This window comes from Colias eurytheme, chromosome 1 (genome assembly GCF_061535395.1).
Source record: "Colias eurytheme isolate Ceu_HAF_F1 chromosome 1, ilColEury1 Martin Lab GWU primary, whole genome shotgun sequence".
NCBI lineage: Eukaryota > Metazoa > Arthropoda > Insecta > Lepidoptera > Pieridae > Colias > Colias eurytheme.
This window is the reverse complement of record NC_142980.1, coordinates 3,745,475-3,761,960: the sequence shown is the minus strand read 5'-3', so window position 1 is coordinate 3,761,960 and position 16,486 is coordinate 3,745,475. Positions and strand designations below refer to the sequence as shown.

At 34.4% G+C, this 16,486-nt stretch overlaps 1 protein-coding gene across 1 annotated transcript; it reads right to left on the bottom strand.

Moving 5' to 3' along the window:
- Positions 1–1,648: 1,648 nt before the first annotated feature.
- Positions 1,649–15,742, bottom strand: twz (BTB/POZ domain-containing protein twz). The gene is made up of 6 exons (XM_090105024.1): positions 15,593–15,742; positions 7,912–7,969; positions 6,557–7,075; positions 5,507–5,715; positions 3,831–3,934; positions 1,649–2,049 (listed from the first exon to the last, which is right to left on the bottom strand). The coding sequence occupies exons 2-5, from the start codon at positions 7,920–7,922 to the stop codon at positions 3,834–3,836; spliced, it is 840 nt and encodes a 279-aa protein (XP_089961150.1). The 5' UTR covers positions 7,923–7,969; positions 15,593–15,742; the 3' UTR covers positions 1,649–2,049; positions 3,831–3,833.
- Positions 15,743–16,486: the final 744 nt, after the last annotated feature.

Genomic DNA, 16,486 nt, shown 5'->3' with positions numbered 1-16,486 from the left:
GAAAATGGTTACACTCGTATCTATGAAATTATTTGACGATAAATATTTTTCTTCTCTAATCCTTTACAAAGACTATTTTACGTTCCAAAGTCCAAACCATGCTTAAATGCTGATTAAATATTTTCTTGTATACCTAATATTATGACATATGATTTCTCAAATCATTTGTCATTTGTCATTTATTCTCAATTCATAAATTGGCCTATTAGACTAGAGTAGATAATTTTTGAAACAAAAAAAAAATCGCAGTCGGATGAAACCCATTAGAAAAGGAAGGGAATATGATAAAAATGTAAGGAAAAATAAATTACGGTCAATCCGAGTTCGGGAAGCGGGAGCGGGGAGCTTTTAAGAGAAAAAAATGGTTTCTCTCGATTTCCGACAAAACTACAAGTCCTATAGAAAAAAGTTTAATGGTAAAGTTGTAGGTAATAAAAAGTTCTACAACATTTTTATTAACAATTTTTTCACATAACCTCAAAATTTAGGTGAAAAATTCAAAAAACCAAGTTTTTGGTCTTTTATTTTTATCTACTTCAAAATTTATTTTTTTTCTACGAAATTTGGTGGAGACTTACTTTATTATGTCCCAAATACACTGTAATTTATTTGATTGAAAATATTTATTTTTTCGCCTTATTTTGAATTAATACCAAAAAAACAACCTAATTTTCAATCGAAAAGTCACCCGTCAAAATATCAGCTTTTTTCAAAAACTTGGGGTGCCTTTTATTCATTGAAATCTCTACTTTCATATGGTGTAAAAAAAATAAACACCACCATAGTAAATGTTCATAGGAAATGCATACAAACAGTGTGAAAATTAGCTTTTACTAAATCAGGCACACTTCTTGAACTACCTGAAATGTTTTTATCGACATTATTTTGCTTTTGAATATGCTGTAAAATATTAAACTTAGAACAGATAATTATTTTTCTTTTGAAATATTACCGAAAAGCCGATACAAGAGAAGATATACAGTTCAAGAAGTGTGCCTGATTTAGTAAAAGCTCATTATCACACTGTTTGTATGCATTTCCTGAGAACATTTACTATAGTAGTGTTTATTTTTTTTTACACCATATGAAAGTAGAGATTTCAATGAATAAAAGGCACCCCAAGTTTTTGAAAAAAGCTGATATTTTGACGGGTGACTTTTCGATTGAAAATTAGGTTGTTTTTTTGGTATTCATTCAAAATAAGGCGAAAAAATAAATATTTTCAATCAAATAGATTACAGTGTATTTGGGACATAATAAAGTAAGTTTCCACCAAATTTCGTAGAAAAAAAATAAATTTTGAAGTAGATAAAAATAAAAGACCAAAAACTTGGTTTTTTGAATTTTTCACCTAAATTTTGAGGTTATGTGAAAAAATTGTTAATACAAAAGTTGTAGAACTTTTTATTACCTACAACTTTGCCATTGAACTTTTTTCTATAGGACTTGTAGTTTTGTCGGAAATCAGGAGAAACCATTTTTTTCTCTTAAAAGCTCCCCCCTCCCACTTCCCGAACTCGGATTGACCGTAATTTATTTTTCCTTTTATTTTCATCATATTCCCCTCCTTTTCTAATGGGTTTCATCCGACTGCGATTTTTTTTATCTTTTCATTATTTTTAAAGGTTTCTACCCCAGTCTATATAGATACCTATTAATTAAGTCCAGTATGGTATAATTGTACTTGCTTTTTGTGATTTTTCGAATTAATTGTCCAGTATTATATGTATTATGATGTTGTATTTATGTTTTTCTTAATCGATCTCTAATATGTTTAATCCTACTTTCCTTGCCTACTCATCACAAAATACCCTTACACTTTTGGAAGATCCATATCAGCACCAAGTTCCTAGTCATCCTTATCATTACCTAACCCCGCAAACCTTGTAAAACCCGCAATCCTCTTTCAGAATAAATAATAACAACGTAATGTAATACAAATATGTACAAATGCAAACAATCGTTCAACAACATATACCATTAAATAGAACTTCATAAAACTCGAACAAAGCAGAAAGTTTTCAAAGCAGCTTCGTGTAATCGTGATACCTGTAAAGAAATATTTTATTGTTTACTCATTACCTTGTGTAGTTTTCGCAACAACAAAACGTAGTTATAATGGTTTTCCTTGAAAGTTCTATATTTGTTTTTTATCAAGTCAAAAGAATGTACTCATATTTGTATAAGATAAATGTCATTTTAAATCTAAAGTTTACTCTATTATTCTTGTTATAGCTCGTAAATATATGAGCTATGGCTCATTCATTATTATCTTGAACATATCTAAAGTAAATAACACCACTAAAGAACAGCTGAAAGGGACTTAATGATTTTCGCTTCATTCGATTTGCCGCCTGCATTAGGAACCTTAGCTGTTAAAATGTGAAAAACATAAATCGGAGTCGAGGCGAGCAGTTACAAGAATTACTTCAATACTAAATTTTATCCAACTTTCGGAAAGTTCTCGTCTCGTATTTTGTTTAATTTTTTAAGGTTTCTTTCCCAATGGTCCTATTTTAGAATCAGGCTTAGTACCTTGAGTTGTTTCCCCTCGAGATACCCTCCGATCATTAAAGTTTGGGTGAAAAAGTAACTAAGAAGTTGTGACCTTCCCTGCATTTGGAGGTACCTATCATTGAACAGGTATTCTAAAGTTAGGTCGAAGACCGAAGTTTTATATTTCATTTATTAGTTTTTGAAAAGGTTGGGAGTGAAATGTCGAAATATGAATTGTAAGTATCTCAAGTATTCATTTCATTTGAGTAGTTACTTTTAGGCAAAAGAAAAACATTAAACACCAAAAACACTAAATACGATTTGATATTTTAACATATACAATAGAAATCAGTATGTATTTACTTTTTTGTGGCAAACGCATACGTGATGTTTTATGAAACAGTTTTATTAGAATCTAATGAGCTATGGCTCGTATTTTTAAGAGCTTTATCACGAATTAACAAACTTATAAACTTGTTTACTAGGCAAGTTACGTTTTTCTTTTTTTAAATATAAACTTCATTAATTAAGTACCTATTTCGAATGAGCGCTCATTATAAAGCGACTTTATTAAAAAAGCACTTTTCTCAAACTGATACAATTACTGCCATCTTTTATTTCACATAGGAGCTTTGGAAAAAAACAGCAGTACCTTAATGTAATATTTTATAAACCTTGTAATTTAATAAACCTTTAATATAACTGCATTTTTCTTTCTCCACTACATATTTTTCAGAATTTTCAAACAAATCATTGAATGTTACAAAAACGACATTAGCTGCACCATGCGGTCGAAACGTGCAAACAATGTAAATAAACTGTAGCGCTCCGACATTCGAGTGAACCTGAAAAATGTATTTCGTAGTTCCCGTGTCCCCGTTTAGATGGCTCTTAGGTAAACCATCGAATCGCCCCATAAAGCGCTTAAAGCATAAGTTTAAGGAACATACCCATACTACGTTACCCGTTTAGAGGTTGGAGTCTATGCATGGGTTGGAGTCACGTGATGATGGGGGGTGGGTTAGATTTTTTTTACGTAGTCGATCTCGCCTAAAGTAATTTTGCAATTTTTCGGTGTATACTCGAATACGGTGCGCATATTTCAATTTACTCGTATTATAATTTATTATACGCATGAAGTAGTCTTACGATAAACGGTGGTGTCTCAAATTATTTTCTTTTGTTGCACTTTCTGCCTGTGAAATGATTGAAAATTGCACTTGTCAATGCTACTTAAAAACTTTAAGGAAGAGGGGTCTGGGCATATACGAGGGGTCGAAAAATCTTGAAAAATAATTCACGTAGTATGGGCACGTTGCCTTAGTTCCACTTACCGCTTACTGCGCTTGAGGTTCCGGCTCGGCGGGGCGGGCGTCCCACTCAACTTTCACCTTCGGTTCGCGAGCCGCTTTCCAGCGTCCCAAGTCCTCCACCATTTCTGTTGCAATCATACAAGTATTGCTTTGATGTAACAATGGGCTAAATGCGTTTAATGGGCCCTCTTCACAAAGGGCTGCGGTGGGCGAGTAGAGGCAATCAAGAGTGTACAGGGCCTAAATGTCTATATGATCAACCGAAATTATAGATATATTCATAATCGCTGTAATCGCAGCTAACATCGATGATCATTTGTTGGGCCAACGCTGCCCATTTTGAAGAGGGCCCATAATATAAGCTAAATATCGCACAGCCACAGCATAGCGTTATGCATGACTTGACATCCCATACCGCAGTTCGCATGAAGTTCGGAAGTAAGTACAAAGTTCATTATGACAAGTTCCATCGCTTGGCATTTAACATTCTAAAGCTCGCTGAATCTAAATATCAACAAGTTGAATGTATACAGCACACAATAAAAAAAATTGTTAGTCACAGACAATAAATAAATGGGAAGTGCTTCGAATCCCACCTTATGATCAAATATTATAAATTCTTTAAAAAGTTCCAATAAGCATTTAATATTACAAAACTAAATATTCAAAGATTAACATTTTTATCAAAGCTTACATCCCTGTACAAAATATTCAGCTCAACAGGTGTATTATATACAACTCCATATAACACGCTAATGCGGATTCGGTATTGCACTTGACTTGTTCCACGTAACTCGTAAGCTACCCGAGAGCAAGTAGCGTGCGTTTGTAGCGCCATCTTCACGAAGCTTTCGCATTAAAAGTGCTTTACATTTCATAGACGAGTCCTTGAAATAGGAGCATTCTCGCAAGCTCTTAAAGACTTACAAAATATATGTTATAATTCCTATGAAATTGCCTTATACACATTATGGGATTCACTACGTTTATAATACGTAATAAACCGATACAACCGCTTACAATTTCTAACGCGCAAAACGTAGCATGTCATATTGAAGATGCTAATTGAGAACGCTTGAAAGCGAACTTCTCGTTTGAAGCTGGCTTATTTATATAAACAGTTTTCTGTGTTGGACCTCAGAATTTCTAAGAAGCTTATTAGTGGAATTCGCTATTATGTACAAGAGCAACTTTGAAGGGTATGTCACAAAGCAGAATATTATGTTATATTAATTGAGCGCTCGAGCTCATTAAAATCGCATTACAATAAACTTGTACATTTCGTCGAAGTACGACATTCATAATACGAATTTAACACTCATAAAATAGTAATAGCATTTGCATAGCCTTTTATCATAGAAAGGATGACTGGTGAAATATACTTTGTACGATTCCCGTTGTATGTAATAAAAGTCAGTCCCTAACTTTTATCCTTTTTTGCTATAAAGAAGTGTAGACACGCGCTCCTGCCATCATTTCGATTCAATCACGCTGTGGCCTTAGAACACCAGTCCTAGGCTACAATGGTAAACCTATACCATACCCATACCCATACCCTATACCCGATAACTTACATAAAATGCTAAAACAACTTTAAAATTTTACTTATAAAAAATCTCGTATCACATTCGTTTGAAGAATATGTTACCAGTCACCTTAAAATTAATTAACAATGCGAATTTTTTTTTAATACTTACGGTGAAGCTGGAAATATTCAGCCTCAGTGACCAGGAGGTCATAATCAGCGAAGTTGTTGGGCAGGATCAGCCGGCAGTTCCTGAGATAGTTCAGGATGTGGCGGAACATTCCGCCATCACGGTCGATGAAGTAGTGCTGCTTCAGGCTGTCCAGCACCAGCGGTATGGCGCCAGAGAACATCCTGCCAAGGCGGGAGTCCGGGAACCTGCTGTTATTTTACTAGGGTTATCGCGGGATTTTTAGAGATGATGGGAGTAAGGTTATTGAATCAAACGTTACTAAGACGTGTACGTCTTAGTAAGGGCGGTAGACTGTAGCCTAAGCTTAGAAGTTGTTAATTCATTAGTGTTTTAAAAGACACATGTAAATAAAGAAATCCAAAATTACGAACATGCTGAGTTCCAAAATTGAAAACGAAACCTGATACTCTATTCAATCCTAACGCCGTGAGCACGTATAATTACTCCTTTTGTCCGAATCCAACGAATTTGGGATGGGTTTGAATCAGTTAAAACTTATAGATTACGGATACAAAATTCAGAGCATTCTTCGATTTACTGGGGGTCATTTAAACGCACACAAAAGTAGCTCTTAATAACTTCGGCGTAGGATAAAAGTGGCGCGAGGTTTGTCCGCATGGCTGCCGGCTACGCTTGTGGCTCGGTTTGGATAAACCATGCTTATTTACGATCCTGCCAAAATAACTGGAAATTTGAGAACAGGCGAACAAGTTTTAAAATCTGACAAATGTTTTTGATAGCTTGAAAGCCACGCCACGTGCACGGTATAAGTAATTTACATCACGCATTATGAGATGCTATCGTTTGATTATCAATTTCACAGTGTTAAATTGGAATTTAAATAGGGATATATTCCTATAGTTAAATACCATAATAATAATAATTTAACGTAAATAAAGAATTATGAATTATGAATTAGGAATATTCCTTGAAAACTTGCTTTGAATATATTTTAGTCAGTTTTAAATCCGTAACTGTAAAAGTTACAATAGAGCCGCTTTAAAACCAAATATAATATTGGATACTTACACAGTCAGCGTCTCCATGGAAGATGTATAAATCACCCCGCCCACATCGATATGCACCGGCGCCGTCATGTGGTTGGGCACCGCAATGCGCGGCATGCAGTAGCGCGGCTCTGGCGCATACGTCATCTCATATCCAGGGTGCTCGTGGATGTGCCCTGCCCCGTGGTATCTATGCGGGGTCATCTCGCACTGCAGCGAGCGAATGTCTTGCACATTGTCGTACCAGCCTCTGTCTACGGATTGGGCGACGTAGGGGCGAGGGCGGTAGGGCCAGGTATCCGGGCGGGGGTTGTGCGGCTGCACGTGGATAGGCCCGTGCGTGTGCGCGTGCCCCGGGCCGTGCCCGTGTCCCCGCGCGTGGACGTGCCCCTGTGCCTGTGCCCCGTTGGTGTGCTCTGGCGCATGCACGTGCGATGAATGGCTCTCGTTCGAAGGCTCAGCCGGTGAGCAAACGGATGTTGCCCGATCCGGAGGCGGACTCCAATTGGGCAGCGGCTCCGTGCAACGACCACTTACTCTGCTTCAAAGTTGAAATAACATTACATAGGTATTTTGTTAAGAGTTCCAATAAAATTCAACGTCATGGGCGAAGAATTGAATCAGTCCTGTAATATTAAGCACCAAGCAAATAAATAATTTTGAGTTTGGATCCGATTCAATTTTTTTTTATTATTATGCAATTAAAAACGCAATGAATTCCTTTGATCGATTGTCAGGCGCCATATTCAATGTATCAGAACTTTGTTAATTTTTTAATGACTCCATTGAATTTTCATTTAACGAAAGTTTTCCCGGTATAATTTCTATTCCGGGAATTCTTGGAGATTAAATTCTCCCGTGAGATTGCAAATAAAATTCAAGCGTATTCAATTATTATTATTAACACCTTATTAAAACGAACTTCAATGTCTATTAAAATCTGTTAGAGATTATCTTATCTTATATATAAAATTCTCGTGTCACAATGTTAGTCTGCATACTCCTCCGAAACGGGTGGACCGATTCTCATGAAATTTTCTGTGCATATCGGGTAAGTCTGAGAATCGGCCAACATCTATTTTTCATATGTACCACGGGCGAAGCCGGGGCGGCCCGCTAGTCTTATATATAAAATTCTCGTGTCACAATGTTAGTCTGCATACTCCTCCGAAACGGGTGGACCGATTCTCATGAAATTTTCTGTGCATATCGGGTAAGTCTGAGAATCGGCCAACATCTATTTTTCATATGTACCACGGGCGAAGCCGGGGCGGGCCGCTAGTATAATATAATATAACATCTGTAGGTTCACTAAAGAAAAAATATGTATACAACATAAATATGTTATAAAAAATATGTATACAATATTGTACTAACCTTTTCGGCATGCTGGCAAATTGCGATCGACTCTCAAAATTCGAAGTTTATTTCAAATCTGAAAGAAAACCTCTATTAAAACCGAAACTGCAGAATACTAATGAAAAATGATAATTATTGTATGAGTACCAAGACTGGATATTTAATCGAGAATTCGATTTTATTGAATTAGAATAATTGATATTCTTTATATAATTTTGAACCGACGTGACAAAAAAACTACTATAGGTTCTAATTTTCGTAGCGTATTTTTTAGATGTACAAAATGAACGCTACATTATAAAATCCTTTTGGTATAAAGAACTTGCCTCAATTTGCATAATGACACGAAATAGTAAAAATGAGTGAATTTGTTTGTTTTGTTATAACATTTTCCTACACAACAAATGAGTACTCCACTAATCGCTACACGATAATGCAATAGCTTATAATAAATCGCAAATCGGATTACATGTTAACAGTAGCTTCCTATTGCAGTCAATTAGGAGAATTGATTGCCCCCCGTATTGATATCAACAATTGAATCCGAGCTTTCATATTACCGTGTATTCTTTTCACTATAACATCCATTTAAATTATTTCATATTCCATACAACGAGCTTAGGAAATGAACACGATTTTAATGCGCATATAGAACATAGTAGATATAAAGGTAGCTCTGGCAAGAGTGAAATACTTTTAAAACTGTCAAAGAGCTTGGTAATGAATTAAATGTTTGTGTTCTGATTTCTTTGCTCCATTAGTGAATATTGATTTCTGCTATCGTTTTAAGATTTAGGTAGCCTAGTGGTTCATCAGTTTTGCACGAGCAATTAGACGTAAGGCATGAAGATTCATTTTTGGCGATTTACACATAGTGAAGTTATTTTTCCTAAATTTATTATGATTCCCTCACACACAGATTATATATTCCAAAAATGCTTATACACCACAGTCCACAATAATCCAAGACATTTCCCCAGAGTAAAACATTTTCTATTTCTGAATACCGTATATATACCGCTCTCCGTTTGGAGTAGGCGAAGCCCTAAGGCCATTCATGAACTCGCCTTATTGTGGGGCGCACCGCCCGGAGGCCTGCCGTCGCCGGCGGAGCCCCCGGGCCGGCCTGCCAACATTTTGTACATACAACTACAATATTTACGACCGCTTTTAATATTCAACAAGAAATAAGGTTGAAATTTATTTATGCGTATTGCTGTATGACGCGACTTTGTTTTAACTGCTATTAATCATCTGCATCGATCTTAGCTGTATAATAATGCAATAAAATTGCACTGTTTTAAGAGCTGTTTATAGAAGGCATCGGGCGTTCAGTGATACCGAAATGGATTTTTCTTTATGAACTTTTACCAAAGTACATAACATAAAAGGCGGTCTATCGCCTATGCGACAGGAGCTTTTTGGCGGCAAATGAACCCTCAGCATCTAACATCATAACTAAAGAAATTCTTTATAAGTATGAGTACTTTCCTCATCGATCAGCTTTGTATGATTTAGAATTATACAATAAATTGATAATGCTGCACAAAAAGGATTGATCGATTAACCTGTTACCTTACCTAGAAAACGTAACGAAATAGATTTTCCTATTAAATATGAATATGGCAAGTTTCTATGGCGGGCCTTGTCAAAGAAATAATGTCTTTGAAATCTACGTTTAAAGAAATTGTCATCTACAATATACTGTAGTAGGAAATGTATTCCTGTAATTTCTTGGAATATAAAATATGAAAAACAGTTTCATTTTGTAACTATTTCTGGAATTCTGCAATCCTGTTTCCATTTAATTGCGATTGAAAATACACAAACAGTCCTTTGGAAAACTTTTAGTGATAATTATTTAATCCTAGAATATTACAAAGCATTAAGAAAATGAAGGAGATAAAAATGGATTCATAGAATAAAAAGCTATGAATAGATACTGTTGTAGCTCAGAAGTTTTATTAATTAATTCTAAGAATAAAATAAAGTGCAGGGATTTTTGCATTTAATTGAATACTATTTATTATTATAGATCAAATGCAATTGTTATAATGATATACCTAATTCAATTAAGATACTAATGGATTTGCTTGTTTTTTCCATTAGATATTTAGATATTATTATTTGGCAAATTTTACCAATTTTTATATTTTTTTGACAGAGTTACATTATCTTAATCACCAATTAAATAAAATTTACTTAATATTATTAAAAATCGAAATTTAAAAATTAATTTTATAAACTCCTTGGTCTCGAACATCCAACCCACGACTTAATAGCGATACCGCCATAAAAACCAATAAATGCATCTCAAATAACGTGAACGCAATGTTTTGAAACTTGTATTACTTACAGAAAACCCCATTAAAACGAAAGAAAGGGGCAATGTTTACGCGACAGGGAAACAACGGCGAAAGACAATACCTCATAATAACATCTTGCTTATTCTATGCAGGCCCATAAAGACACGATGCAAGGTCAAATGATTTCCTTTGAAGAAACCTTTTACTGCCATTAAATTATAACAGAGATTTTCTTTGTTGGCTAACAGTGCGACCGGAGCTTTAATTATAAATTTAAAAGAGCAAATGTGAAAATACATTTTAAGGATAATATTTATCTCACTAGAATGCATTTATAGCGTTTAGTGTTAGAATTAACGCTGTTATTATTTAAAATTTATGAAGCTGAAAATTATTTAGCAAAAACGCGAAGTAACGGAGTATATGCCATTTTAATTAATTTGTCAATTAAGTATTTGTGATCGTCTCACCACACGACAGCTTCGTACGGAAACTGATTATTGACTTTTTTATTTTCCACAAACAAATGCGGAAAACAAACGTATATTTACGTTTTGTGTATTTGATTGCTTTGTCAAATAATTATAGGCAGCGTGTGTCGAACACCATGTGTTCAGTGTTACAGAGTGACATGCTTATTAGGAAAATTTGTATGACAGCAAACAATAATACCACTGATGATACTGCACGGCTTGATGCTTCTGTATAAAGGGGATGGACGTGATTTATGGTAGGTATGTTGTTGAGGGATACGCCTATTGTAACATATTGGCAGGTATCAATTAGTATATTATGACAATAACAACGTTACGAACGTCAGCCTTCACCTCTTGTGTTAGGGTGGGTGTAACACAGAACGTTCACATGCATTTGCACTTTTTATCGAGCATTCCATGTTCTGTTAGTCTGTTACAAGCTGTTTACAAGAGCGAATTGGTGTAACTTTTTACCGAGAAAAAGTACCAAGGCAGACGCTATGATGCTGTTTTTAATTGGAAAAAGTTCAAACCAAAATATAATGCAAAGTTACAAGGAGTATTGAGCCGAACAGAGTACCGAAAATTTGAAAGAATGTTACATTTCATGGAATAACTCTTGAAAACTGAGCATTTACTTGTATTGTAGAATACGTAAAGATGTTTTAGGCATTCCCGAGGGAATGATCTAGTGTATATCCACCATTACAGTTAGAACACTGTCATATGTTTAAGACACATGACAATATTCACCATGTGTATAAGACACCAACATATTATACCTAATTATATAGTATAGATGATATAATTAGGATTCGTGGATTTAAATATATAAAAAATTGAGCAAGTAGTCTCTATATATTAGTTAGATGGTATGGTATATATATATATAGATTAGACTAAATATCAGTATAGATTTAGATTATACAGATTTAGTATAATTTTAAGTAGGTAATAGCTTTTAGAATATGTCATTTTTTTATTTCCAAAAAATACAATCTCGTCGCAATTATAATATTTGCAAACCAAGCCAAATTTTCCACGGTGATTATTTTTCCTGTTATATTTTGGGAACGTTCGTTTAATGTTTCACGTAATTCGCCAAAGGATGGCGCTTATTTTTGTTATTCAATGTTTCGTTTAGAAAAAAAATATAATAAAGCGTATAGGTGTGTACCAAAATAATAGAATTCATAACAATTTTAAACATGCAATTAAAAGAGGAGTAAATGTATCTTTAAACATAACATTTTTTTTTAGTACACAAGAATGTTAATTATAACGCAAGAACTTTAATTAAAAAAATTAATTAATAATATAATTAAATTTTCTCTGGACTGAAAATATATTTTATAACAAGTTATTGATTAAAATTCCGAAGGCGCTTTAAGCTTTGATGCTATAAGTTAAGCATTCCAAGAAGGTATGTTAAAATATAACGTAGCCGGTATTCCTTTTTGATTGATTTAAAAAATGTTGTAGGTATTAATTATGACCGTTTCCTTGGTACAGTGGTTAGCGAGTGAACGTAGAACAGAGGGGTCCTGGGTTCGAATTCCAGTGGTGAACTGGTGACCAACAAAAAATTTGTTTCAGTCTGGCAGAATACAGAAAGCTGATCAACTATTTGTCCGTAAATTAAAAATCGATTTGTAAAACACATTTATCATGCATCTGCCCCATACCCCACAAATTCACTATATTTGAATCATAAAGCTCAGCATGAGCTTATGATTCAAGATTGAAACAAGTTATTAAACAGTACATACCTATTAGGGCTGATTTTTCAATCACTGGTTAAAACTTATTCGTCGAATAATGTATAAAACTACCATTTTAAAAACGTATTCTAATTGCCCGTATTTGACAGTTTACGTGACATTTTAATATTATCGTGTAATACTTTATTGGACGAATAAGTTTTAACCAAGCATTGAAAAATCGGCCCTTAGACGAAAATATAAAATTTAAAAACCATAAACTTAGTTACATCCATTTATAAACATAGAGTTCAAATTGCATTTCCATTTAAATTTACCTTAAGGACGCTGTCACAAATCTGCGTTACTCAAATTTAGGTATCTAACGACGTAACTTTGTTCGCGGCAATATCACGCTCACGTAAACATAGCGCATTCCATTTTATAGACCATCTTCATACTTGATATTATTTTTAATTTTTGATATTATTTATTTTTATTGAAATTGATTCCAGAAGATTACTTATAGGAACTTTAAAAATTCATTTTGTTACTTTTATTAGTAGGTACGATCCTAATAAGTATGTTAGTATATTCAAACAACTTAAAAAAGTGTGACTATTTTACATCATTATTTCATTGAATAATAATCTATGAATTGTATACAATATCAAAGCTTTTTAAGAAATGTAGAATTATTATCATACATATGATGTTACCGGCACTGTATTAAATCCGGCATTGTATACAATTCTTAGTAAATGTATGTTATTCCGAAAAATAGTCGGAATGAAATAAATTATAGGTATTCGTCACATAACACATTACCTAGGATACTCTTAAATCTGAACTTTTCCTACGTAGCAAACACATTTGCAAGTGTGGGTAGTTTTTGGGGTAGCTATTAACCAATATGAGGTCAAAACTAAAATCCAAGATGGCGCCGACGAAAATTTTACATCTTTTCGTCATGGGTGTCATTTTCAAGGTTTTGGAGTAGCTCTTAACAAATATGAGGTCAAAACTAAAATTAAAGATGGCGCCGACGAAAATTTGACTTTTTTCGTGAAAGGTGTCATTTTCATGGTTTTTGGGGTAGCTATTAACGAATATGAGGTTAAAACCAAAATCCAAGATGGCGCCGACGAAAATTTGACTTTTTTCGTGATGGGTGTCATTTTCATGGTTTTTGGGGTAGCTATTAACGAATATGAGGTTAAAACCAAAATCCAAGATGGCGCCGACGAAAATTTGACATCTTTTCGTCATAGGTGTATTTTTCTTAATAATAAAGAAGTAAACTAAAATAAAATAACAGATTTTCGTCGGCGCCATCTTGGATTTTATTTTTGACCTCATATTGGTTAATAGCTACCCCAAAAACCATGAAAATGACACCCATGACGAAAAGATGTAAAATTTTCGTCGGCGCCATCTTGGATTTTATTTTTGACCTCATATTGGTTAATAGCTACCCCAAAAACCATGAAAATGACACCCATGACGAAAAGATGTCAAATTTTCACCGGCGCCATCTTGGATTTTAGTTCTGACCTCATATTGCGTAATATCCACCCCAAAAATCATGAAAATGACACCCATCACGGAAAGATGTAAAATTTTCGTCGGCGCCATCTTGGATTTTATTTTTGACCTCATATTGGTTAATAGCTACCCCGAAAACCACGAAAATGACACCCATGACGAAAAGATGTAAAATTTTCGTCAGCGCCATCTTGGATTTTAGTTTTGACCTCATATTAGTTAATAGCTACCCCAAAAACCATGAAAATGACACCCATGACGAAAAGATGTCAAATTTACACCGGCGCCATCTTGGATTTTAGTTCTGACCTCATATTGCGTAATATCCACCCCAAAAATCATGAAAATGACACCCATCACGGAAAGATGTAAAATTTTCGTCGGCGCCATCTTGGATTTTATTTTTGACCTCATATTGGTTAATAGCTACCCCGAAAACCACGAAAATGACACCCATGACGAAAAGATGTAAAATTTTCGTCGGCGCCATCTTGGATTTTATTTTTGACCTCATATTGGTTAATAGCTACCCCAAAAACCATGAAAATGACACCCATGACGAAAAGATGTCAAATTTTCACCGGCGCCATCTTGGATTTTAGTTCTGACCTCATATTGCGTAATAGCTACCCCAAAAACCATGAAAATGAGACCCATGACGAAAAGATGTAAAATTTTCGTCGGCGCCATCTTGGATTTTAGTTTTGACCTCATATTAGTTAATAGCTACCCCAAAAACCATGAAAATGACACCCATGATGAAAAGATGTAAAATTTTCGTCGGCGCCATCTTGGATTTTATTTTTGACCTCATATTGGTTAATAGCTACCCCAAAAACCATGAAAATGACACCCATGACGAAAAGGTGGCAAATTTTCGTCGGCGCCATTTTGGATTTAAGTTTTGTCAAATTGCTTTACCCCACCAATCCGTTCAACAACCCATAAAAAAAGAGGATCTCAGTCAACATAATTTTTAAAACATAATTTTAAATTACAAATAACTGGAATATGAAACTTATACAGTTTACTCTTATAAAGTATCAAATATTTCAAATCACGAAAACGACAGTATACGCACAATAATCTTTTTCTAATTCGTTTTTATTTTTGGGACGAGGAGCGATACACCCGTCCTTCCAAGAGCGCTTCTGAGCGCGGTCTGACGACCCGCGAGAGCAAAATGTATGAAGAAATCGACAAGTATTTTTAATTTAGCTTATAATTGAAATAAAATTTTGATTTAGATACAAAAAAATTATCTCAATCTATAAAGGACTATATATCCCTCAATAATTTATAGGTAAGAAGATAGATTAGGCTTTTAATTTTCTTAAAAGTGTACCGGTTTAGACCCCATTTTTTTGCATTTTATGCGATCATTGTGCTGGGAAAATCGTATTTCAGTGACAATTTTGTATGACGTCGTACAATTTTTATAAGATGATCGTAGAACTGAATATATTATCTTTAAATTAAGATATTACTTTGTTCTCACGTGTAAGTGCTTTGAGTTAAAATTGTACCGTAAAATAGCGGTTTTTGTTAAAAAACTGTTATAGCACCCTTAATACACAAAATCGTATACCAAAAGTTAACACTTTTGTCTCGTAGCGGATTAAATTTTTGGCTTTGACAGTTTCAGTCATGTTAAAATAACTTTTATACGTACGTGTTGCGAGGCTCGGGGCGTAACACTGCATAAACAAACACGCATACTCCTCACATAATTAAAGTTTACACTAAAAAAACTTTGTAAGTACACTTCACACGTGCAAGAAAATTTTAACACGCGGAAAGTTGTAAGACATGTACGTCCGCACTTCCCGACTGTTTTAGAAGGTATGAACGTAAAACTGATTTGGTACGAATGTGCCTCAGCTGCGAATTATTATTTCGTGTGTATTATAAGGGGTTGCTCACGGGGTGGCCCCGGGCGGTTCGCTTCAGATAGGCACACCTAGTGCTCTCGCGCCGCCGGCGATGACCGCGGGCGTTCATCTACAGAACAATCATTTTGAAAATTATTTCGAAACCGCCGTAAGCGTCTGCCGTTTTATATAGCGTTTGATATACGTATTGACGGATCACGCTTGTGTATGTTTATGTAAGGATGAGTATTATAAGAAAGTAAAAATTTTTTAAACGGAGAGAATAAATACACGGCGGTGCATATTTTATCATAAAATATTTTAAACGTCTTTGAAGAATTTTCTGATGTAGTCCGTCGGAGAATTAAGTTATTTAAAGATTTCTTTAAAAAAAATAATAACTATTTCATAACTTTTCGTTCACAATAAAGATTATATTTCTTTTTTCAATTATCCTAAAAATTAGTGGAGCAAAAAATCCCAATTGAGTTTAAACGATCTGTATCTGGAACCTTGTTACTGATAATAATGCTGCATTGCATTACTGACTTTTAAGCTACTAGAGTAGCGTTTTTATTATTAAAAAACCTTTAACCTTTTATTATAAAAAACCTCATATTCAAACATACAACTCAAAACTGTCAACACCGATCACGCTAAATATATATTTATTTTTACATATAAAATGTATTCGT

Bases quoted from the DNA above. Each gene is read 5' to 3' on its own strand.
- twz (XM_090105024.1), bottom strand. The intron at 5,716-6,556 runs GTAAGTATCCAA...GTAAAATAACAG, and splicing joins TCCATGGAGACGCTGACTGT to CAGGTTCCCGGACTCCCGCC. The intron at 3,935-5,506 runs GTAAGTATTAAA...TGATTGCAACAG, and splicing joins TGAATATTTCCAGCTTCACC to AAATGGTGGAGGACTTGGGA.